Below are 24,005 nucleotides of genomic sequence, written 5' to 3'. Positions count from 1 at the left end.
AAGGGCAACATCCCCAGCCCTACCTGGATTTAACCTGAGGCCTTCTGCACTGCTGAGCTAAGGCAGTCCTTTCCCAATACAGCTACTGCTCAGAATGAAATGAGTGAAGTTTCCCCAAAGCATGGGACAAAGCAGTCCCACAACAGACAAGGAAAAAGCACAGGGAGTTTTAAGCCTGCTGTCCTAGGCTGATTTGCAACAAGGGAAGAGAGTGGGCAGATGGTTCTAGCAGCCCATCATGAAAAGTCAGGAATAGTGGTGGAAAAACAATAGTGAAAACCTGAACAGTGTGGATGGTGAACATGCTGCTGACCTGAACCTGTTTGGTTCTTTATTCGTCTCCCTCCCTCTGCTGTCAGTCAACAATGGGATGCTCACCCCTCTTGTCTCCTTCTCTCCTGGAACAGCGCTTAAGCATCACACTTAACAGGAAGGTCGCTTCCAGGCAACTTCTTTGCACAAAGTTTGTGGGTATTTATTGAGCGTTTATTCTGATTTGTTTGAGAGGAAGTTTGACAATGTAGTGCCAAGAAAATGTTACCCCAAACTTTCCAGTGTATCGTTATCCTTATTGTAAGAAGTCAGATTTGGGAGAGAATAGAGCTTGTTGTGCAAAAACTCCAAATTTAATAGTGCCTGTATTTGGCAATATTCAATTGAATCCCACCCCAAAATAGTGACTGTCTGAGAGCTCCCAAAGTTGTTTAAGAAACTTAATTTTACCTTCCCTACCAGCTACAGATGTGTGGCCCATCATTAAACTGTCTACCTCTCTGCTTATCCCAGATGACATCAACAGACATTGTACAAAAATTGAAGTTCTCTGTGACACATCAACCACCCTAGAACCAGCACACTGTTTTATCATCCCTGGCTCTACAAATGGCCACAGGAGCAGACATGCCATCAGAGGAAATGCCTCTTTATAGAGGACAAACCTTTCAATGGTCTGAGGGGAGCGAGAGACTCCAAAAAGAATTTTAAAAAATAGAAAAGAAGAATGGGACTATTGGGAAAAATATCACTGACTGTAGCAAACCAAGCGTCAGCTGATGCTGCTCCACATGTCTCCAAGCAGATCAGGGTTTTGGACCAGTGGGCACATTTCAAATTTTGAGAATGTGCTGTGGGCGCCAGTCATAAAATGGCTGTCATTGGTGCATGGCATAACACAACATGGTTGCCATAGGGCAGCCAAGCATAACACAAAATTAGACAGTGGAGTCATGGTGGAGCTTTCCCCATCACTGTATTTTGTTACTAGAAAAGGTTTAGCCAGCTGAATTTATGTTAAAGGCACGAAAATTCTTCCCCTCAGTGCCAACCCAAAAACAAAGCTTAGGCTGCCCCATTAAACACAAGGAGACTTACTTCTCAGCAGAGAGGTGCAGTATACTATTTTACTGTACAGGGAATTCTTAATGAGTGCCTGGTCTTTTGCTCCTGCACAGCGGGAGTCATGCCTAAGCCTCTTTGCAAAGTTTTCACATCCACCCACATTTATTGTGCAGTAGTAGCATTTGCAGAAATTAACTTCTAGGGACTATCTGATCTCAGATGAACCCACCGCAAGGAAAGAAGTATCCTGATTGCTAAGGACAAACTACAGAGGTTCCAAGGACTAGAAAATAAGATAGAAGAAGAAAAAAATAAAGGGAAGGGCAAATAATGAAAGATGATTGTGTCCAGTGAATTCACTAAAGAGTGTGGAAGAGAGAAGCCCTTCTTGCACAGTACAGGATCCTAACCCACCCTAAGCTTCTCTCCTCCTTTTCCTCCTCCAGTGTCACCGGCCTCCTGCTGCTCCTGGGTTCCAGAAGCCCATGAATCCATGGGCCGTAACAGACAAATGTCAGAGAAGCAGAACAGCCTAATGGGCGCAAGAACATGATTCCCCACTCACAGAGTTGCCTTTGCCCAATGGTGAGATGTCCAAGCAGCATCCATTCATGTAGAAAATGAAAAATCAATAAAAACAAACAAACCAACCAACAAACAGCACCCTTTCGTTGGGAGGCACTTGAGGACCTCTGAAGGAAAGCAGCGTTGCCACAAGGCCTGATCCTTGTGGATTTTGGGAGACAGTCTGACCCTCAGAGCACAGTAGGAATGTAAGAAGAGTCTGCTGGATCAGGCCATCTAGTGCAGCGTTCTGCTCTCACAGTGGCCAACAGGGAAGCGCCCAACAGGCCACGAGGGCAACAGCAACTCTTCCCACTTGTGGATCCTGGTAACTGGCATTACTAACAGAGGGGCAACAAAGCCGCCTGGGCCAGCAGCTGCTGATAGCCTTGCCCTCAACAAATCTGCCTAAACCCCTTTGAAAGTCATCCAAGCTGGGGACCATCACTGCCTCACCACTCTATTCCAGCCTTCCCCAACTTGGGGGAGGGGGAGCGACCAGATGTTGCTGGACTCCTTTGATTGTGCTAGCTGGGGCAGGTGGGAGTTGAAGTCCAGCAACATCTGGAGGCTGACCTACCCTAATTTATTTAGCTGCCATGCCTCATAATTTTAAACATGTAGTAATTCTGCCCTTCCTGCTGGTAGGCAGTGAAATCCTAAAGTGGCATTTATTCTGACAAGGCAAAAGAGGAGGGGGAGAGGCCAGCTGGGGAATGATCCTGCAAGAAAGTGTCCGAGTGGTATCTGGATGCTGGGAAGTTTTAGTCTGGGGGCAGGGCAGGCCTCGGCCAAGATGTTGGTACCGCAGGTGGAAAATCCAAGCGGGACTCAAAGCGGAGATGGAAACCCCGAGGGGAGACTCCCCTTTAAACGAATGGGAACTGTGAAAGACAGAGCCTCCCGGCGGATCGGTCCCTCCACTATGCCCTGGCTATGCGGGATTCCCGCGCCCTCACCTGGACAGGGCAGCTCCCCTCCAGGGGTCCAGAGACCCTCCTCTTCCTCCCGGGAAGCTGCAAGGGGCGCCGCGCAAGCTTCGGGGCCGCGCAGGGCTCTTCCGACGGCGCCGAGCCCTTCGCGGAGGAGGCTGCGTCGCCCGGACTTCAGAAAGCGGTGCGGGAAGTCCGGCCCCGGAGCACGTGCAGAGCGCCGATCCCCCCCTGCGCGATCCCGGCGGGCCGTCCAGTCGGCGACAGCGCCGGCGCCGCGCTCCTTCCTCCCCGCGAGCGCCCCGTCGAGGGAGGCTGGTCCTCTGAGCCAGGCACGGCCGAGCGCGACTGCCCGCCTCCTCCCGGCCCTCGGGGGAGGGACCCGGGCGGAGGCGGAGTCGCGCAGGGGAAAGGCCGCCCGCCCGCGCTCTCCGCGGCCCTCTGCACATGCTCGCGGGCGCCCGAAACCACATCCAGAGAAGGAAGCCCCGCGCCGCTGAGAAAGAGGCTCCGCGAGCATGGGCAGAGCGCCCGCCCGCCGAGGGAGCCAACAGGACGCCGGGGGGAGGCAGGAGGCGCCCGGGACCCCCGCTTCCTTCTGGAGGGGAGATGGCGCTTGCCCAAGCCAAGGCAAAGTGGAGGAAGAGAGTTTCTTCCCGGGTCTCTTACCAGCTTCGTCCCCTTCCCAATCTTCGATTTTTGAAACCTATGTCTAGGGCGGGTACAGCAGCGAAGAGCTTGGCGGCTCCTTCCAGGGGGGCCGAATCTGTCCTCACGGAATCTCGAGACTGCAGGCGAAGCCTCCCCAATGCCCAAAGGGCGAGGCTGATTTTAGTACTATAAAAATCCAAGGCTCCTAGCCCACTCTCTGCTCTCCGTTTTTAATGGCCCGATGCCTGATTTGTAAGCCGTCCTTTGATGGGCTTTGAAACCCTCAAAGGGGGCGAGGGAGCAATATTCCCAATCAATCAACAGCCCACCTGAAGATGGGGGAGGGATAACCTGCCTCCCTCCCGCGATGGGAGAACGGGCAAAGATTCCTTCTGCTTTAACTGAATCCGATTCTAAAGGGGGGGGGTTGTCCCTCGCAGAAGGCGGCCTGCCTCCTCTCGCTAAAACGAAGCCGCGAGGTTCCAGATGGTCTGGATAGCCAACACTGCGATCCTAGAATATATGTAAGTCGCCCAAGTTGTTCCCAGAATTGCAGAGGAGTGTCCTGGCTGGAGAGTGACAGACGCAAGTCCCGCGAGCCTCAGGAAACAAATCAAGAGTCAAGAAGAAGCAGGGAAGCAGGGCAAGCAAGGAGTCTCCCTTAGGCGTAAAAAGAGGATTAGAAGAAAAGCCTTTACAACAATGAAGGCTATGAATGAGGTGGGGCGAAACCCAAGGAAATGCTGATGGGCGACCTTGCCTAAGAACCCGAGCCTGGCCCCATCAGGGTTGCATGACCCTCAGGCGTTCTGTGTTGGAGCTGTTTTGGAAGACACTAAAATGCATACATTAGATGCATTAGCACTGAGCTACAGCCCATGTCCAATTGGAGGATAAAGATATAAATATAAAATTAAAACTGTAATCGTAAATGAATGGATCTCCTTGGGCTTCCTCTTGGGTCTCAGGGCAGTTCAATTTCTGGTCAGCCACGCCCCCTGTCAATTGGGGACCTGCCATTTTGGATTTTACACCTCTGTGTATCAAAATGCCAATTCCAGCGGGAACAATTTGCAGCAAGGAAATAGTGGGCAAATAAAGGATTCAGCTTCACCCCACATCCTCTGCTCTTCTCCCAACCACTCCACGAAATGCAGCTTTCCTGATCTGGAGGGGTCTGTTGGGTGCCTGAGTCACATTTGCTGTCTGAAATAAAGCTTGTCTTCTGGTTCTTATAGCCTGCATTTTGCAAGGCCCTTTGTGTTCATTCTTAATCAGATGCACAGGGACATCACTGCCACGAAACAGTTTATTATTCTACCCAAATATCAATAAGACGGGCCAAAAATAAGTTATAAATGGAGTCAGATGAGAACAATAATCAGACAAATCTCAAGGTGGCATGAATGCAACCACTAACCTGGTGAGACCCAAGAGGAAATGAAATGAACAAGGAGAAGCATGAAGATGGAGGAAGTTTAGCTGCTCCCTCTCAGCGTTGTGGGGAGGGGGGTTCCAGTGACGATCTCCTTCCCCTTTCAGCCTCCTTCCCAAAATTTTAATTTCCTAAATTACTTGGATTAAATTGTGTGTAAGGTTTACTACTACATCCCACAGAAAATCAGAGAGAACCCCAGGGTCCTAATTCATAAAATTCAGTTGTTGGCTGGAAGCAAGCTTACACAAAATGGGCACTCTGTGATCCCCCTGAGAACAAACCTTCAGTCCAGGAGTGTGGAAAATCCAAAACGGCAACATGCCCGCCCTGCGTCAAGGTGGGACATGACCCACTGCGAAGGTCTCCTGCAGAAACAAAGGGGAGATGCAAAGGGGCAAGTTGGAACTTGTAGGTGGAGGGCGCCCTTTTTGGCTGCATCTCTCTGCCTCCCAACGTGCCGCCCTGACTGGTCTTCACAAGGTGGCAAGCGCCAAATGGAGCTGCCAGGAGGGCTTAGCCATCCTCCTGCCTTGGCTGCCTGCCTCAGGTGGCAGAAATGGAGGAGTGGGGAGCTATAGGTTTGGTGTAGTCCAGGGGTCAGCAGACTTTTTCAGCAGGGGGCCAGTTCGCTGTCCCTCAGACCTTGTGGGAGGCAGGGCTATTTTTTGGGGGGTGGGGGGAATTGAACGAATTCCTATGCTCCACAAATAACCCAGAGATGCATTTTAAATAAAAGGACATACTCTACTCATGTAAAAACACGCTGATTCCCGGACCATCCGTGAGCTGGACTGAGGTGGCAATTGGGCCGGATCCGGCCCCCGGGCCTTAGTTTGCCTACCCATGGTGCAGTCTGTGCAAGTCTGCCACAGAAACACACAGAGATCAGGCAAGTTGACTGTGCAGTGGGATATATACAGCACAGAAGGATGTGGTTTTCACCCTAACATGTAATCATGTGAGATGGGGTTATTTTACATTTTAATTAAAAAAAAATTCACGTACCACTCAGTGCTGGTACTGCGTACCCTAGAGTACTTTCAGGAAAAAAGCTCTGCTACCACTGCTCATCAAATTCCACAGCTGCTCACACACTGGAACAGGCAGCTAACAAAACCTTCAACAAAATGATACCAAACATTAAAACCAAGCTACTGAGCAGTGAAGCAGCAGTGTGATCAAAAACAACAACCCAGCAGGCTGCAGCTGGTTAAAGATCTTAATCAGCAATTTCCAAAGACTTTAAGAACACAAGGAAGAGGCAGCCGGGACTCCCCCTAGGTGGACGTTCCAGAGCATATGGACTGCCTGGAACAGACAAGGCCCTGAGCCCAGAGGAGGTCCGTCCAGCATCCACACGCAATGAAATTTGGAGCAGAAATTTTCAAATGCCAAGGGAACTCATTCAGGAGGAGATTTTTGGTAAATACAAGCATCCTCCAAATGGAGCATTGGGTCAATGGTCATCTTAGGAAAGCTACCACTACTCAGTTTCCGCAGCACCACCACCCCCAACAACAATCCTGGCGTGTCTTACAGAGCTGACTACAATACAATTGTAGTGCTTGAAACATAAAAAGTCATATAAACAATAAGTAGTATGGTTAACACTCATTGCAGTCATCTTAAAAAATTAATTGGGTATCCCTTTCCACCTCAGTCTACCTAATGACCAAAGTTGGTATAATTGCATAGTGATGTAGTTTCCCAGGTGAGCAACTGAGGCTGAGACACACAGGTGGTGTGTGTGTGTGTGTGTGAGAGAGAGAGAGAGAGAGAGAGAGAGAGAGAGAGAGGAAGAGAGAGAGAGTGAGAGAGAAAAGTGGGGCCCTGCTGCCTCCCCCCATTAGGTTCTCCATCCTCTCCCTTTCTAGGCTTATGAAGGCAAGTGGGGAGCGTGATTTGCCCTGGATGGGACAGCCCTGCTAAGACACATACATCGCTGGCCAAGCTGGGGCCACCCAGTGAAATGGAATTTGAGCCACACCTTTTGGTCTGGTTCCTTGAGTCACGTTCAGCTGTAGAGTTAGGAAAGAAAATAAGCTATTATTATCCCCTGAGCCTGTAATTAACCTTGTAACGGAAATGGTTTAATTGCTTCCCAACTGGCAGAGTTTCTCATTCAGAAGACAGTCTTCCAGTTGGGCAAGATGGTCAAAGGGCTGAGGCAGACATCCTCCAAATCACACTTTCCAAACCCAACATGGTGTTCCAAAGACCACAAAGTTCTCTTGAGTTTCAAAAAGCAGATTATCTCCATGCAATTTGGGGAAGAGAAAGAACTGCTGTTTCAGAATCGGAAGGGCACAGTGTGGCCCCCATAGCAGGTGGAGTTGGTTGCCCAATTCCCTGGTCAAGGCCTTTGTGCAACACAGATTATCTTGTTCCAGTCTGTCCTATCAATGCCTCTGATAGTTCCTCTTTCCCCCCATTCACTGTCTTCCTATTGAAACTGTCCCAGAAGTTCATGGCTCTGCCCTTCCTGTGGAACATTAACAACTATTACTATTGTCATCACCACATATTTTTTGTTTGTTTTGCTAAATGAGTGGATTACCTGAGTAATAATACAAAATGAGTATTTCTTCCATTATCACATAGATAAATGTTCCTGTTGCAAATGCTGTTTACAGGAGGTTGTGTTTTTTTGCAAATATGTGGCTTTCACAAGAGCTCTGAAGTATCTTTTGCTGTGTTCTGCCCCAGTGGGTTCACAGAGCTGAGTCAAAAGAGGAATGGCAATAGAAAGCTGCAATTTAAATGTTTTGCAGCAGATGGCCAAATTGTTAGCCTGTTTCAGCCACCCTTTCAAATTAGGCATTGATTTCTTCTTAATAGCAGACTGTTATCTTGTCATATATAGCATGCACACTTATTTATATCGATTCTCTATCCTTATATTCTTATATTTATATCGATTCTTTATCCTTGACTTGACAGGCAGTAGTAACAGAAGAGTCTAGGCCATCCTTTGCCAACCTGGTGCCCTCCAGATATTTTGGCTATCAACTCCAATCAGCCCCAGTTAGCACAACGGTCCAGAGTCCAAAGCTTCTGGGGTGCAGCAGGTTGGTGCAGGGCTGGCCCAGGTAATAAGGACTGATGGGGAAAACCAAGTGTCTTGTGGCAGCTCAGAGACCAACATGTTTACTGATGCTGCTAAGTCTCAGGCAAAATATGCACTGTATATCATTAGATCTCTGTGTGGTGATGATCTTTTTCCTGGAGTAGGCTAACACAGCTATAAGAGCCAGTTCCTAGGGGCCAAGGTCCCTTCACCCCCCCAATAAAATATTTGAGGGGACCACCCCCAAGTTTATGGGTATTACTGTGCTGCTGTGTGCTGTGCTGTGCCATGTGATCAGTTATGTGGGGTGGGGCTTACCTGGGCCCTCCAATATTTTATTCAAGTTGGCACCCCTGAACATAGCTGAGAGATGATAAAAAAAGTGCTAAATGCTTTGCACACTGAAATGTGCACCTTGAAATGTGCAGACAACACTTTGCTGAATTCCTGATATCTCTGGGATTTTCAACACAACTACAGTTAGTGGAGAAAGAACTTCCCAACGGACCTGTCTCTCTTGAAGAGAAAATGTGCCTCTTTCAAAAAGCTTCTATGCTGATCAGTCAGTAAGAGCATGAGATTCTCAATCTCAGAGTGGTGAGTTTGAGCCCCACATTGGGCAAAAATATTACTGCATAGCGGGGGGGGGGGGAGTGGACTAGAATAATGACCCTCGTGGTCCCTTCCAACTCTACAATTCTATGATTCTATGACAGGGGTAGGCAACCTAAGGTTGGGCTGGATCCAACCCAATCACCACCTAAATCCGGCCCGCAGACGGTCCGGGAATCAGCGTGTTTTTACATGAGTAGAATGTGTGCTTTTATTTAAAATGCATCTCTGGGTTATTTCTGGGGCAGAGGAATTCGTTCATTTCCCCCCACAAAATACAGTCCAGCCCACCACATGGTCTGAGGGACGGTGGACTGGCCCACGGCTGGAAAAGGTTGCTGACCCCTGTTCTATGATGACCTCATGGCAATTAGCATGGCCAGACCTCAAACTTTGTCAGTTTTTGGGGTTGTACAGCAGTGAAGTGATGCAACACTGCCATCTGGTGGGAAAGTCCATTTTTAATCCCTTTCTCAAATTCAAGGCATTAATCAGCGCCAACATAAAGCCAGGGAAAATTACATACGTAATGCAATGGCAGCTGGTGCCCACGAGACCCAGTGGGGTTGCTAGGAGGTCACGGGCATGTGGCCAAGTTTGGTTTTCTCCTCCTCCTCCTCCTCCTCCTCCTCCTCTGGAAAGCTACTGTGGGCATTTAACAAATACAATTTTGCAAATAGCTAGCACCCAGCTAAATTTAAAAGTGTCGTACTTTGGTTCAGAAGGGCCCCCTGCTATCAGAGTTGTTTCTGTACTGGGATAAAAATTGTGTGCCCCCCCCCCCTGCTTCTGTTTTCTCCCTACCCTCTTCCATTGGACAGTTGCCGTTTGGGGGTCCCTGCTGCCACCATTTCCAGTGTGAACACAAGCCAAATAATCTGTACTTTATTCAGAAGTAAGCCCCACTGAATTCCATGGGGATTGCTCCCTGATAGATATGTACAGGATTGCAGCCTGAATTGGTTAGTGTTAAAAGGGCCACACAGAACTGTTAGAAGGGGTCCTAAATATCCAGACATGGGAAAAGATTATTCCCTTTCCCCAACGTATTCACTTTTCTTATTCACTGGAATAAGCTGGAGAGTTTTTAAGTGGAGGACCTGGGAGAGCAGGGTTACAATCAGCCATGAAGCTTATGGTTGACCTTGGGCCTCTCACGGTCTCTCAGACACAGGATAATAACAAGGGGAAAGGAGACCATGAATACTACCTTAAGTTCCTTAGAAGAGAGGTAATACTCATGACCCAGTTTTGAATTGGGGAGGGAAGCCAGGTTTGAAATCATGAAAGAAGCCTAACCTAAAAATCAAAGAAAAAAGAATCTGAGACACAACCAAGGATATTCAGGTCTACAAACAGCAGACTTTATGCAGGTGTCCTTGGCAAATCCAATGTATGGCTGTTTGCTAGGACAAGCTTGCTTGGGCAGGGTGTGTAGGCAGGATGCAACCCATGTTCCTGTTATGCACACCCAAGCTGTGCGCACTGAATTCTCATCTGAACTATCATCTGCACCATTGCTACTTTTGTAAAAGCATTTTAAGTTAGCTGGAGGGTTTTACGGTCTTTTTATCTTCACAATAACTGCCCAGAGACATATGGGAGGGTCTATCTTCTCTTTAAAAGACATCTGAAGGCCCCTGTTCAGGGAAGTTTTTAACATTTAATGCTGTATTGTTTTTAACACTTGAAGCCGCCCAGAGTGGCTGGGGAAACTCAGCCAGATGGGCGGGGTATAAATAAATTATTATTATTATTATTATTATTATTATTATTATTATTATTATTATTAGCCATATCTATAATTTAGGATTAGGATAGTTTAAGTGTTACAGAGACCACATTGACAGAAATGTTTGCAGAGCTTCTCTGAATTCAAGTAGAATTATAAAATGTGTTTTGAACATGAAAGAATGTGTGATGTTGATTTTTTGGGGTTGGGGAGAATATATTTTTAAAATGCCTAACGTGTTATGTGAGAGGGCTGTGCGCCTCTTGCCTTAGTGGACCATCATCCACTGTGTAACCCCTGTTTAATATGGGGCAATTAAAAATAAAATAAAATCCTGTTTTCACTTGTGCTTATGAAGAGATTACGATCCAAAAACTTTAGTTTCCATGTTGTCTGATTTTGCAGTTTTGTGAATGCAAAACCCTGAATTATTTAATCCCTGTAGTATGTGAAGTTTCTTGGCCTGGTAGATTAAGTCCCCCCAGCAAGACTGAAGCCAGCCCATCTCTGACATCTCTTTCTTGCAACAGCAAAACAGCTGTTGGAAGAAAGCCTGTTGTCTGCGATTTCAGCATTGTTTCTTTCACTTCCAGTTTGGAGCATAATGTGGCAAGCTGGGAGATGGAGGCTGCGTTGGAGCTATGCCCACATTAGTCTAATAATCCCATTTCTGGGGAATCCAGCCCATTGAGTTGAACTGGAATTAATTCCAATTGCTATGCACAGAGAGTCAACCCTGGCAGTTTTTAGGAGTTTTTCAGTGGTTGCTCTTCAGAGAATAATATTCCAGCAGCCACTGGGGCGATTCTTTCTCACCAGGAGAGGCAGCAACAGGGCCAAGGTGTTGTCCTTCCTTCTTTAGAGAACCGCCTGCACTTCTACATTGGAACTGGGTAAATGTAACCACCCATCTTTGTTCCTAAAAATACCCTGGGAACTTTTCAGGAGCTGGCTTGTGTTCGCTTGCATTTGTCTGCCAAACCCCAAATGTTATCTTGTGAGAAAACCAATGTTTCTGTCTAGCAAGTAAAAGGAGGGTTTAAAGGCAGAATATTTTTAGCAGCAAGGCCACAGTGGAGCTGGATAAGAGCTTATTGTTTTCCACAGTGCTGAAAATGCTACAGTTTGATGAAGCAGGTGTGAGAGAGCAGGTTTGGGCTCTGGTGAATGGCTCCTTTGTCTGGTGTGGAGCTCAAAGCCAGTTCCTTCAAAGTGTCTGCCACAGTCAGGCCAGAAGGACTCGTGAGCAAGGCAGCAGACAGCCTTAAGGAAACATGTTGCCTTTTCAGAGTGCATGCAGTTGATTCCTGGGACCAAGTCAGGAGCCCCCGGGGAACGCTGGGGCTGGGAGCCAATTTTGCACCCTTCGGCCTCATCCTGCCGCCACCCGCAGGTCTTGTCTGTCAGCTCCCCCTCACCTTCCTGTGGCCTCTTGCCAACTACGGCCAAAGTTACTAATCAGAAAAGTCTGTCATAGAATCATAGAATGGTAGAGTTGTCACCTGATGCTCCCATGGGGAGAGCAGGAACAAATATAAGCAAATCTCCCAGGTATTTAGAATGCACCAAGTGAAACAAAGCATTTTAATGAAGACTCTTCCTCACCACTCAAAGCAACATGTTCTGTCAAACAGCAAACTTGAAAGTTTACCTAAATTTTCTTTAAGCAGGCTTTTTATTAGCCTGGGTGCTTTTTTATGCACTCTGATGTTTTAGTTATCTGCCACACTATTTTGGGTTTTAAATTGTTTTATTTTGATTTCTTTTAGGGAGCGGATGTTGCTAATCACCTTGAGTGGCATTTTATAGTGGAAAGGTGGGGTGTCTTTTTTTTTAAGAACCAAGGAAGCAGATAAGTCAGTTAGTGATAGGAGCTCTGGTAATTCACTGCCCAAGTTTTTGAAATAGTTTATTATAAGAAGCGTGATACTATCGTGAGTGGTTTTGCCTACTTTGATGCCCCAAAACGCTTAATGTTACTCATAATGGTTGAGTAAGATGTTATTTGAACTGCCAATACATCACACAAACAGTTCTCTGGACTCGGTGTGTATGTTTGTGTGAGGGAGTGGAAGTGTGTGTGGGGGGGGGTCCCTTAAGTGACTGCTCCCGAAATTGATTGCTGGAAACCTCAATGCCTGTTTTTCAGTCTGATCCCCTTTTCAGTAAACTCTGATTAGACACTTTGAAATAAAGAAAACATAAGAAATCCAGCCATCTATCATTCAAAGGAAACTAATGGAAACTAAAGCTGCACTCCTGGTCACACATACCTTGGAGAAACTCCCACTGAACATAATGAGATTTACTTTGGAGTAAACGTATAGGGATTAACCCTGGAAGCAGAGTCTCTGGGACTTCTCATTCTTCCTTGACTTTTGGGTGCCTGGAACTGATGGGAGCTGGGAAGTCAAATATCAGCTTGGAGGTCACCCGGTTGGGGAAGGCTTCTCTAAAGCCTATCACAGACTCACATGCCGACAGAACAATAGATAGGAATTGCCACAGTATGAATGTCAATAACCATAGGAGCCAACTCCCAGGGGCCGAGGGATATTGAATCACACCAATAAAATATTTGAGGGGGGCAGGTTCCCCCCTCAGTTGATGGGCACTGACATTCAAGTGGTGTGTGCGCACCGTGTCATGTGATTAGTTATGCAGGGCGGGGCTTACCTGCCCTCCCCCCCCCCATATTTTATTCAATTGGCAGTCAAGGACTGAGAGGGGAAAGCCATGGCCGTCCTTTTGTTCTGCTCTTGGGGCTCCTCCAACCCTGGTGGGTGGGAAAGTGCTTCACCCAGCGCTGTGCAAAAAGAAATTCAAAGGCAAAGTTGTCACAAGGAGTTCCCATTGCAGGAAGGGGCATTTCCTGTCCCTGCCTAGTGGGGAGGCCAGGGAGTTAAGGATGAAGAAACCTACTCCCACTCCCCTAATTAGGAAAAGCATTTTAGGCCAGAAAAATAAGTAAAAGTTTAATGCCAGTTCTTGTCAGACTGAGATGTTTGCCAGGAAGAATTAGGGCAACAGTGGATTATTATTTCCTTAAGCCTTTGATTGAGATTTCAGACTTTCATCATGGCTTCTGTAGTGATGTAAGGGGGAGTCCAAAGACTCTGGCAGGAAAGGGAGACTCCCGATTGAAGGCCAGAAATCAAAGCAACTTTGGGGAGCAGCTTAAGCAGGTGGGTATTTATCAAGCCGCCTGCTGGAAGAAACAAAAAAAGCGGGGGAGCTATTTGCCTGTTGCTTTGAGAAATGTGCAATCATAAATGCTTTCCCAGGGGAACACAGCAAAAGCAAAAGCAGAATTAATTTTGCAGTTGTTAAGCAGAGAAGCTGACAGGATCTGGAAGTCCCAGAAGGAATTTCTCTCTTTGTCTCTCTCTCTCTCTCTCACACACACACACAGTCTAGGGTTGCAATATTTTGAAGAGCAAAAAAGAGGACACATTTGCCAACTTCTGCTTTTAACTATGGATCACCATCATGACTCTCATTTTACATACCCATGAAAAAGAGGACATGTCCTGGAAAAAGAGGACATGCGCGTGCACACACACACACACAGTGTTGGCACTGGCTTTTTGGTGTCATGTGTTATAAGAATTCTAAGGTCTCAGATATAGAATAAATGTTCATAAATGCACAAGGCAAACACACCTACATGAGTATATAAACCACGTGTCTGAAATAGTACAAGAGAGCAATCCCGAAGCCATTTTGGCTCTCCCAAATTGACCTCAGATATTCCTCTGCAGGAAGGGAGGCAAATGGGCTCAGCCTTCCCATTGTCTTTTCGGCCTGAATTCAGGAACTAAAGCATTCAACCATCACAAAAGAATGGCCAGACCGCCCAGGTAATGTAACCAGTGACCATTATCAGGTCTCCTCTGCTGTAGATCACCTCCTTCTGTGATGTACCCTATGTATGAAGTTCTTTTTTTGGGGGGGGTCTTGGGCTACAGGGTGGGCAGTTTCAAAAGTCTATATCAGGGCTTGCGCACCATTGTTCTGGGTTCAGCCCGCCCTCCTGCGTGTGGGGAGTAGGGACCCTGTTGCAACAGTTAATAAAGATCAGGCTTACTAGCCGATTTGCTTCTCAATATTCCATACTCTGTTTGGCCTCTGTTATTTTCTCCTATCAATAGGGAACCCACATAAGGACTCTATAACAGGCTCTTGGATACCCCATAAGGGAAAAGGAGTTTTTCTTCTAGCACATGAATCTGATTCTCACTTTTGACATAGAAGCCTGTCAAAGCACACAGGAATGTCTGAGTCCTTTAGCTCTCCATCCACACAGGTGACATAACAAGAAGAAGAAGAAGAGTTTGGATTTGATATCCCGCCTTTCACTCCCCCTCAGGAGTCTCAAAGCGGCTCACAATCTCCTTTCCCTTCCTCCCCCACAACAAACACTCTATGAGGTGAGTGGGGCTGAGAGACTTCAGAGAAGTGTGACTGGCCCAAGGTCACCCAGCAGCCGCATGTGGAGGAGTGGAGACACGAACCCGGTTCCCCAGATTACAAGACTACCGCTCTTAACCACTACCAATTCAGACCAACACTTTGAATTGTGCTCGGAAACGTAAAGCTGCTATTTGACACAAGAGGACTCTCCTCCCTGGGATAACAAGGGCGTAGCCAGGATTGGGGGCGGGGGCGGACAGGCATTATGTTGAGGGAGGGAAGAACCGAGTTACCTGCAACGCAGTTGGTCAGTCAGTTAAGTATTAAGAATAGCCCCTCATTATGTCTCATATTTCCAAGTGGAGAAGGGCTCGAGCAGTAGCTGGCCTCATCACCAGCTCCAGAATCCATCAAGCTCAGAGCCAGCTCTAGGGCAGGCTGCCCCATCCTGCAAGGGGTCCTGTGATCTGCTGAATATGGCTACCTGTAGGTTTTAACCTGGTGGTCTTGTTCTGGCAGTTTATAGGCTTGTGGGGATGTTAGTAAAAGCTAGCAGCACAGCTGAAAATATATACAGTTGGTACCTGATTCTGTAGAATGCTGATTTCCCTCCCCTTTTGGTATGTACACCCTGTGCTGTTTTACAAACAGTGGCTCAGGAAAAGGTCTTCCTTATTCCCTACAGAACAGCTGTGAAGGCTGCAATTGACAGAGAACTGCCCTCCTCCATTCTAAGCTATTGCTTTGGATGCTATGTTGCTAGGATCAGAATTCCAGAACTACGCTGTCCCGTTGACTTCAAGGCTCCCTCCAGCTTCTTCAGTGTCTGTTATCAGTTCACCGTTCTTTTAATTTAAAGCCACTTCTTTCCACTGAGCTCCCCCCCCCCCAAAGTCATTCTCATTAGTAATCAGGAGCTTGTCTGTTTACATTAAAATCTGTTGTGAAATAACAAGCAACAGTCATTTGAAGAGAGCGACAGGGAGAAGATCAAACATCATCGGTATTCTTTAACCCTCCATACTAGAGCTGGTGGCAGGTTCACAGGGTGTAAATCAATCACCAGTGGGAAGAGGATGCCCCAAGGCTTGGCATAAGTGGGCATCTCCCAGGGGGCCAGACCCCAGCAGGAGCTCCCCTTGCAGTGAGGAGGTAGATTCACAGAGGGAGGGTGTATTCTGAAAGGCCCATCGAAATCTAGAGCTGACAATGTGGCAGAATTTCAGATACCCTTGCAAAATAAACAAGTTCTAAGGCACACAAGCTGTCTGGGAAGGTAGCCCTCTGGCCCTACTTCCTCCTCATCCTTTCTGTGGTCTTAGAGCAGGTGGGCAGACAGGGTGCTCTATCGGTGCAGCACCCACCAAGCCAAGCTGCCTGCCTCCTCTTCCTTTTTTCTTTTTTGTATAATAATTTTTATTCTTTTTTCATTAATAAGAATCCAATATAGACCACATTAATACAATACCAAATCATAATTCAATTAAAGAAGCCAATTGTCAGATTCCAAATTAAACATTTTGGTTGACTTCCCATGTTCTGATTTTAGTTTTTTAGGACTGCTCCAATTCCTGCTCCAATCCGCTTATTTAATCCAAATAATACGGTTCCGATGTTGATCCTTTATTTTAACAGCCACTGATGTGTTGACTTTCGTTCATTTTAAATTGTTCCATATCCTTTAATTTGCAAGAGGAGATTATATCTGGTAACTTTCTGTGTGGAATGTTTTTTTTAAATGTTTGACTTTCCTTTCTTGTTGCAATCAATCATTTTCGGCATTCCTCCCCGCCCCCCACTCCAAGGACTCAATTTTACTGCGTAGTGACCTTTCGCCATCTTGCTTTTCTCAAAACCGAAAGTGGTCTGACGTCTGGCGAATGGCCATTACTCCGGGCAGACTTCCAGTGTTTTCTTTGAATACTTTCCCATCCGATAACAAGCTGATATCTCGCCAACACCATAATAAATCAAAGTTACGAGTTCTCCATAAGAGGGTATTGCCACAGAACATCCCACTATTTTCCACACAATTCCATTGTTTCAGTTAATCCATAAGCATTATAAAGTTCTTGCTGATTCCCTCTTGCAGTCCATTAATAATTGCAATCCATTAATAATTACAATCCATTAGTAGCTACCGTAATTTCTTCTTCGGTGAAGAGCTGCCAAATCATAAAACAGCACAGTGAATATATAAAGAGAAAGCAAAGGCTTCTCTCTACCACATACCAATCCAATTACGAAAAAAATCTTCTCCAGATAGAGACCTTGGCACTCAGTGGCTGATTCATTTAGCAGGTTAACTTGTCTCCTTCTTCCAGAACATGCCTGTTTCTTAAGTCCAAATTCTGATATATCTTAAAAAACAGAAGCATCTCTGCTCACGGGGACCGCGTTGGAGTTTCCGATGTGTGCAGTGCTATGCACTCAGCGTTCCCTCCCCCCTGCCTGCCTGCTCTTTCTGAGACGCTCCAGCCTCATATGTGCGAGGGCTGTCCTCTGGGCCCACATTATATTCAGCAGTAAGTAACAAGACATGGGCTGAATATGGGTGTTTCTGAGCACAATAAGAGTTCCATTCCCCACTCTGCAAGCAGCTCCGGGAAGCCCCAGGGTTGAGAAGTTCTGGGAAGCTTTGAGCAAAGAAGTGTAGCTTCTAGAAGGCCCTCTGGAGTTGACTGCTAATCGAAGGATGCAGGCAATTTCATTTCTCAAGGTTTTGTTTTTCCTGCATATTGTAATTGTTGTTAATAAATTATTTTTATTATTACTATATGACTTTCTTTTGGCACCCTCAAAGCAACCGTTCTAGCTAGCTACAAAGTACCTCAGAAGTAGGCTCCCTGATGGTGCTCACATCTTTTGATACCCACCATAGAGAAGCCAAGAATGCAGGGATATTTTTCATCGTCAAGAACTTCGTGGTTCTTAATAGTTGCTAAATTGAGTTCTGTTTGCAGTCCTTTGATGGAGGTGGCCTTTCGCTATGAGAGGGGTGAGGAAGGGGGCTGCACATTTCTGCTGCTCCGGAGCCTGTTTCTTCTGGCCAATCTTTGCCTTTCCTGATTCATGCAATAAAAAAGCACATAAAATAGAAAAGCTAAGCTTTTAACTGTTCCAAGATTCAGCTATGCTCTCTGGCTAGTCGCTGTTGCTACAGAACATTTCACAGAGAGCTGGCTCTACATCTGTGCTTCTTTCTAAGATTCTCACCCACCTTAATCTCAAATGCTTTTGCTCATATTTCAGTGAGATTGGGGCCCAATCCAACCTTTTATCATATGTGGTAGACCTGTAGAGTAGCTGAGGAATATTGGGAAGTGATACATAATGAGCTGAAAAAAATATTTAAAGTGGGGGGGGGGAGGTTGTTGGGGGTCAGGTTAGCCATATTGATTTGTAGGTGTGTGTTGTTGTTGTTTTTTTTGGGGGGGGAGATATGTCATTGTCCTGTTGTGCTGGGTATGTGATTAAGGGGAACCACACCAGGGTGAAGGCATCCTTTCTGCTTGTCCATGTGCTAATTTAAATTTGCTAGTTACCTTTTCTAGTAGGCAGTTTCCCATACATTTTGGTACCAGTGGTCTATGTTCACTCCTGATAGGTCTTTCCAGTGTCTAGTATTTCTTGCTGCTGAAGAGTAAGCAACTTATGAGTTCCTTGTCATCTGTGTGTACATTGTTGTTCTGGAAGATATTTAATAAGGTTAGTTCTGGAGTTACGTCTATTATGTGTTTTGCTATTGTTTCCTGCAGCTCTGATATCCAAAAGGATTGAACTTTGGGGCATTCCCACCACATGTGGAGGTATGTGCCTATGAAGGTGCAGCCTCTCCAGCATTCTGAGAATCTACCCATGGTGAGTTTTAGTAATCACAGCATCCTTTTCTAAGTGCTCATAGTCTGTTGAATTATCTGTTCTAGGATCTTTCCTGTATTGTGTCAAGCCCACACCTGAGACTGCTCTTACATCCCCATGATGAATGCCCTCCATCATTCATCATTCTTAGGTAAAAGTGGAAATTGGTCTTACCATGAATTCTGTTTACTGAGAATGATGAATGACATTCCACCCACCTCTCCTTCTTCTGTTGGCAAGCTGAGGGGTGTGGGTTTTGACTCTTGCCACAGCCATACATATGGTTAGGAGTTTTGCCTGTCAGTGTATGTTCCATTCATTTGGGGGGGGGGTATCTGTTCTACTTTGCTGTGGATAAGCCCTTCTTATGCTTCTCTGTTTAGCGTTGTTTTCTCTTTTGCTGTTCAGTACTGTTTCTCAACTGCTAGGTTTCAGTCAATGGCAGAGTTAAAGTTGAAATGTTGGTGTGGGGTCAAGTTGTCTGTTCTGCTAGGCAATCTGATGTGAGGCATAACGTCTGCCCCTGGGGAGGAGGCAAAAAGCTTCAGTGGACCCTGCCTGCTCCTTCTAGGAGGAGGAATGTCCCTTTGAGGAATGTTATCAATCATTCCCAGTAAACAGAAAAATTCAGGGTAAGACCAATTTCTCTCTCTTTCTTTCTTTCTTTCTTTCTTTCTTTCTTTCTTTCTTTCTTTCTTTCTTTCTTTTTCTTATAAATCAAACACAAAATAGCATAAGAAAAGTGTTAAAATAACTGATTTACAAAGGCTTTTTTTAAAAAAAGATGGCACATTTATTGCTACATAAATGTTATATACATAGTGTTTTCTGTTACATTTGACAGAAAAAATGTTGAACTTCTTTCTGCTGGTTGAAAAAGTTTATCAGTAACATCCTGAAATTTGACACAGGGTACAAATTTTCAATAAACCAACAATGGAAACCGGGTAACAAGATGAGAAGCAATTCATCTCGGACAAGTAGCTCTTACAATACTCCATAAGGTACTACACAGTATGCTAGAACCCTACTATGCTCTTACAATGCTATTGTAAATTTATGGTATTAATGGACAGGTTACGGTAAATAACCCTACATTTTTTACTACCTAATATAGTAAAATAAAGTAAGAAATTTTTTTTACTGAAAACTTTTTTGATTTCAAAAATCTAGAAAGAGTAATATTTAGAATTCAAGACACTTTCTTACAAGATTATTGTATAAAAGACTAGCTACAGTGAAAAATAAGCCAAATGTTTTCTTTTTCTCTCTCTCTCTCTCTCTCTCTTTCTATTTTATGAAGGAAAGCTTCTGGGCATACCACAAAGTCTAATACAGCCAAGAGACAACAAGCTTGGAAGGAAAAAGGTCAGGCAGTGGCAGGTGAGCACTTTCACATGTCATCATAAGCAGAAGTTCATTGAGACAAGAAGCACTGAAATGAAGAACAAGGCCACAGAAGTTGGATCAGGTGTTACTGGAGAACTGATAAATAATCCAGTCAGTCACTTCACAAACCAGTTGATTTTCTAGGAACCACCTAAGACATGATCTAAAATTCTTAAGCCTGTTGTAGCAACGTTTTTGTTCTTTCAAATGTGGTGAGATTATTCAAATGGCTAGTTGATCTATTTCTTTAGTGAGTACAAGCAGATGGCAGCCAGGAAGAGAGTTAAGAAAGTTGTGTTTTGATTGTCCCTTCCTCTCTGCCACACTCTGGGGTGCTACAGTGGAAGACAGCTTTTATGGAAGTTCAAAAGAGCTGGGATATCCCCAAAAGAGGGAGCAAGAAGGGAAGACTTAAGGACCACTCAGGTCAAGCTGCAGCATATTCTGAGATTGCTGGGGCAGCTTATTTTCTAGGACAAAGATGTTCTGCAAGAAGTTGATAGGATCCCATCCCAACCTTCTTTGCAGGTAAACTAGATGATAATTTTTAAGCTAAAGTGTAAGGACAGACTGGCTGTTGCTCTTGCATCCCAGTGGTCAGATCCACTCACCCTACTCCTGCCACAACAAACTTCAGATCGGACTGCTCACCAGACTTTACAACAGGTAAGTAAGTCTCCTTTGCATTTTAATATATTTTATGCTTACAACCATTTACTTATGCTTACTGCTTAGAAAACAAAGCAGTTCTAAGTTGGTTGTCCCTCCCCCCCAATTTACAGTTCACATTGTAAGTTATACTAGGAACCCCAACTGTCTAAAGGGTTTGAGAAATCAACAGTACATCACTTCTTTTCATTCCAAGAGTGCTGTGACCATAGTATGGTTCATGCCTTGCACTTGGAACGTGAACACCTTTGCAATAAGGAACTGTGCCTGAGAGGGCTGGCAAGCATTTAAAAATAAAAAGACATACTAAGGAAAACATGCACCAAACAGCCAAAGGAATGGGAAGAATGACAGAAGCCCTTGTCCCTTCTTTCTTTTAAGACATTCACAAGTATGCTGGGAATGTGAAGGGTTAGAAGTTTTTGTAGTTTTGCTCTCTTAACACCAACCTCTCAGCTGAACTCCCATCAGCTTTGAACAGCTTAACATTTCCCTTCATATGTAGACCTTCACAGTTCCATTACAAATAAATAACAATTTGTAGTTACAATGCATTTGTCAATTCAGTTTAGGCACAAGGCAACTTCCACAGCGAGTGGAGGAATCAAAGAGTCTCTGATTGTGCTGGAGCGGCATGCTGCTTGCAAGAGGACAAGGAGGAGGAGCAGGAGGAGGAGATGCACAGAATATTTCTGGTGCTGAAATTCTATCAGGAGGAGATGCTGTTGGCATCATCACCCTGATGCGGTTGGTCACCAGTTACTTTAACCATATAATTGCGTTTGGGTTTCTTGTGTCTCCTATCAGATGTGTCTTCGTTCAGTTTTGAGTCTGTGTCCTTGTGAAGAAAAGCAGGTCACCTTCTAGGTTTCCTCCCCATGATTCTGGAATTCTGGTGTGAAAATCATAGAAGATATTAGCAAATGATGATGGCACCATGAATGTCTGCTAAATCTACTAATAGTTACTATTTTCACCAGCAAAGCCTGGCTGATCTGCAGCTGGCCGAAAGACCAGTCAGCCCCAGCAAGCCATGTAGGTCAGCATCCTGTTTTATGTGGAAGATCAGATTCTGTTTCTCTTGAAGCAGTTTATCCCATAGCACTGAGGCCCAATGGCCCCATCCAAGAAACTAGAGGCAGATCTACACTAAACATTAAAATCATATCCAACACACATTTAGCCTCCCCCCCCCCAAATCCTGTGAACTTAAACTACAGCTCCCATGATTTAGGGGGAAAGTCATGTGCTTTGAAAGTGCACTGAATGTGCTTTAAATGTATAGTGTGGCTCTGCCCCGCATAGAAATTGGTCTATTGCACTAGCCAATAGATCAAGTAGGAGTTGAAATGGCTTGACTTGCTTCCATTCTGTGTGGAGGTAGAGCAAAGTCAGCACCAAAGCATCAACTGTGCAAAGGAAAACACTCTACTCAGAAGAATCTCTCTGTCATGACAAGCTCATGGAGAAAATATGCCCAAGAGCCCATTTGCATTACCAGCTACTGGTCTAATTGCAGATGACCCCCTCAAAACTGGATGGACCACCTGCTGTAACCAAGTCAGGGACACAACAGAGACCATTCCTATACCAAGCAATCAGTCTAGTTTGCACGGACAGAGTATTAGCCTTGGTCTACCCTCTTCAAAACTGTTCTGTCTTCACAATATATACACACTTTGTGGTTAATCCTCACAGTGAGTTTTACAGTAGCACAAAACACAGGGAGGAGCTGGCATCTGTGCAAAGCACTTACCCACAAAGCAAAGAGCCAGGTGGCAAAATGCTTGGCACTCAGCTACTTTTGTGCAAAACTGAAGTAGCAAGGATGCCATAATAACAAAACAGCTACATCAAGTCATGAGGGCCAATCAGGGAGCTCACTTGGATGCTTCTTCCACAGAATTGGTTTTTGTGTGATTGTTTTTAGTTGCACCTCTCATCTCTCCCTGCTAAAAAGTGGTACAAGTGACTTATGCAAACACCGACACAGGCTGACGATCTGGTGCTTCTTAAGGTGAGCTCTCAGTAGATTTTTAGTAATGGCAAGTCCTAAAGGTTTTTGTTGAGTACTGCTATTCATTTTAACAAAACTATATTAGATGTGGTAAAATGGTAAAGGACTTTATAGCATTTGAAAACAACAACTAGATCTGGGTCTCATGGCAACAGCACAAAGCACAAAGAGTAGTCAAATCATTTTCATACTTTAACTACAGTGGTGCCTCGCAAGACGAAAAGAATCCGTTCTGTGATTCTCTTCGTCTAGCGGTTTTTTCGTCTTGTGAAGCAAGCCCATTGACGGATTAGCGCTATTAGCGGCTTATCGGATCAGCTGATAAGCGGCTTAGCGGCTTAGAAAAAGGGGGGGAAGGGGGGGAAACCACAGGAACTCGCAAGACATTTTCGTCTTGCGAAGCAAGCCCATAGGAGATTTGGTTTGCGAAGCACCTCCAAAACGGAAAACTCTTTCGTCTAGCGAGTTTTCCGTCTTGCGAGGCATTCGTCTTGTGGGGCACCACTGTATGTCCTGTGTCCTACACTCAAATTTCAATTCTGGATATTCAAAAGAGCTTTTTTTAACTCACACAGATGTGAAATGTTTCACTTACCTGGCTGGTGTTTACATATGACCCATAGGGTTGGTAGTTTCACTAAGTCCAGGATGGCTCCCTGGATGTGATGCTGGTGGCTCTGCCGATACGGCAGAAACTTTTTCTTCTTCCCTTCTCTTAAGGCAGGCTGCTTTTGGGTTTAGGTTCCTCTCTAAGAGTAACATAAAAAACACCACCTCTGTTAATGCATGAAAGGTGTGGTTTTGATTGGTGACTAGTTCTCAGTATGGAAGCAAACCAAAGATCTATCTACCTGGCATTATCAAGCATGCTGAACTCCACAGATAGTTCTTACAGATGTTTATTTATTTTAATCTAGATATGCCATCTTTCTGAGCCAAGGCATTGCAAGGCAGCTTGTATAATGCTCTTTCACCAAAGCCACCTTTGAAATACATTGTTTTATGATTCACCAATTTTGCACAAAACAACAGTTTCAAAAATAAAAAATCTGTTTATTTGCTGTACTCAGCCCCAACCAGATAGAGAACCAGCAGTCCACCAAGAGTTCAGAGATAGCCTGGGATGTTTCCACAGAAGCTCTGCACATTCCTAGTGGCATCTGATTCTGGTGTGGAAACTCATGATGCAAAACAGAAGGACCATGTTGATTTACTGTTTTTCACATTTATACCCCAAATATGGTTTCAGCTGGTCCCTGAGGCAGTACAAGTCACAACTAAAAACTTTTAAAACAGTATTTAATAAAACAAACAACACCATG

The 24,005-nt window shown here is 45.3% G+C and overlaps 2 protein-coding genes and 2 long non-coding RNA genes across 42 annotated transcripts in view; 2 read left to right on the top strand and 2 right to left on the bottom strand.

Annotated features, from left to right (window-relative positions):
- The window catches only part of CGNL1 (cingulin like 1), a 90,362-nt gene extending 74,898 nt beyond the window's left edge, over positions 1–15,464 (bottom strand). The window contains exons 1-3 of one of the 6 annotated variants that reach the window (XM_083475587.1): positions 15,332–15,449; positions 5,929–6,040; positions 5,205–5,288 (exon numbers count right to left, since the gene is read on the bottom strand). The gene's annotated coding sequence lies outside the window, so the exon portion shown is untranslated. Of the gene's footprint in view, positions 1–2,861; positions 3,384–5,204; positions 5,289–5,928; positions 6,041–15,331 lie in introns of those variants that run through there. The other 5 variants (XM_083475589.1, XM_083475586.1, XM_083475590.1 and 2 more) reach the window with 5 other exon arrangements.
- A 2,754-nt stretch (positions 15,465–18,218) lies between these two features.
- LOC310693669 lies at positions 18,219–19,966 on the top strand. Of its 4 annotated transcripts, none has more exons than XR_014519300.1 (3): positions 18,219–18,608; positions 19,180–19,240; positions 19,453–19,966. It is a non-coding gene; the product is annotated as an uncharacterized lncRNA (long non-coding RNA). The 4 variants fall into 4 exon arrangements; XR_014519301.1 differs by having other exon boundaries at positions 19,102–19,240; XR_014519299.1 differs by lacking the exon at positions 19,180–19,240.
- The window catches only part of TCF12 (transcription factor 12), a 147,273-nt gene continuing 142,645 nt past the window's right edge, over positions 19,378–24,005 (bottom strand). For all 31 annotated transcript variants that reach the window (XM_083475722.1, XM_083475728.1, XM_083475723.1 and 28 more), the window contains 2 exons: positions 23,279–23,432; positions 19,378–21,558 (listed from right to left, as the gene is read on the bottom strand). In XM_083475722.1, the coding sequence (XP_083331848.1) occupies positions 23,290–23,432 (143 nt within the window). In that variant the 3' untranslated portion in view covers positions 19,378–21,558; positions 23,279–23,289. The remainder of the gene's footprint in view (positions 21,559–23,278; positions 23,433–24,005) is intronic.
- On the top strand, positions 21,565–24,001 carry LOC310693684. The gene is made up of 2 exons (XR_014519326.1): positions 21,565–22,683; positions 23,754–24,001. It is a non-coding gene; the product is annotated as an uncharacterized lncRNA (long non-coding RNA).

The sequence above is a fragment of the Podarcis liolepis genome (genome assembly GCF_965112155.1).
Source record: "Podarcis liolepis genome assembly, chromosome: 14".
Taxonomy (NCBI): Eukaryota; Metazoa; Chordata; class Lepidosauria; order Squamata; family Lacertidae; genus Podarcis; species Podarcis liolepis.
Note: the sequence above shows the minus strand (reverse complement) of the source record. Positions and strands in the feature narration are given on the sequence as shown.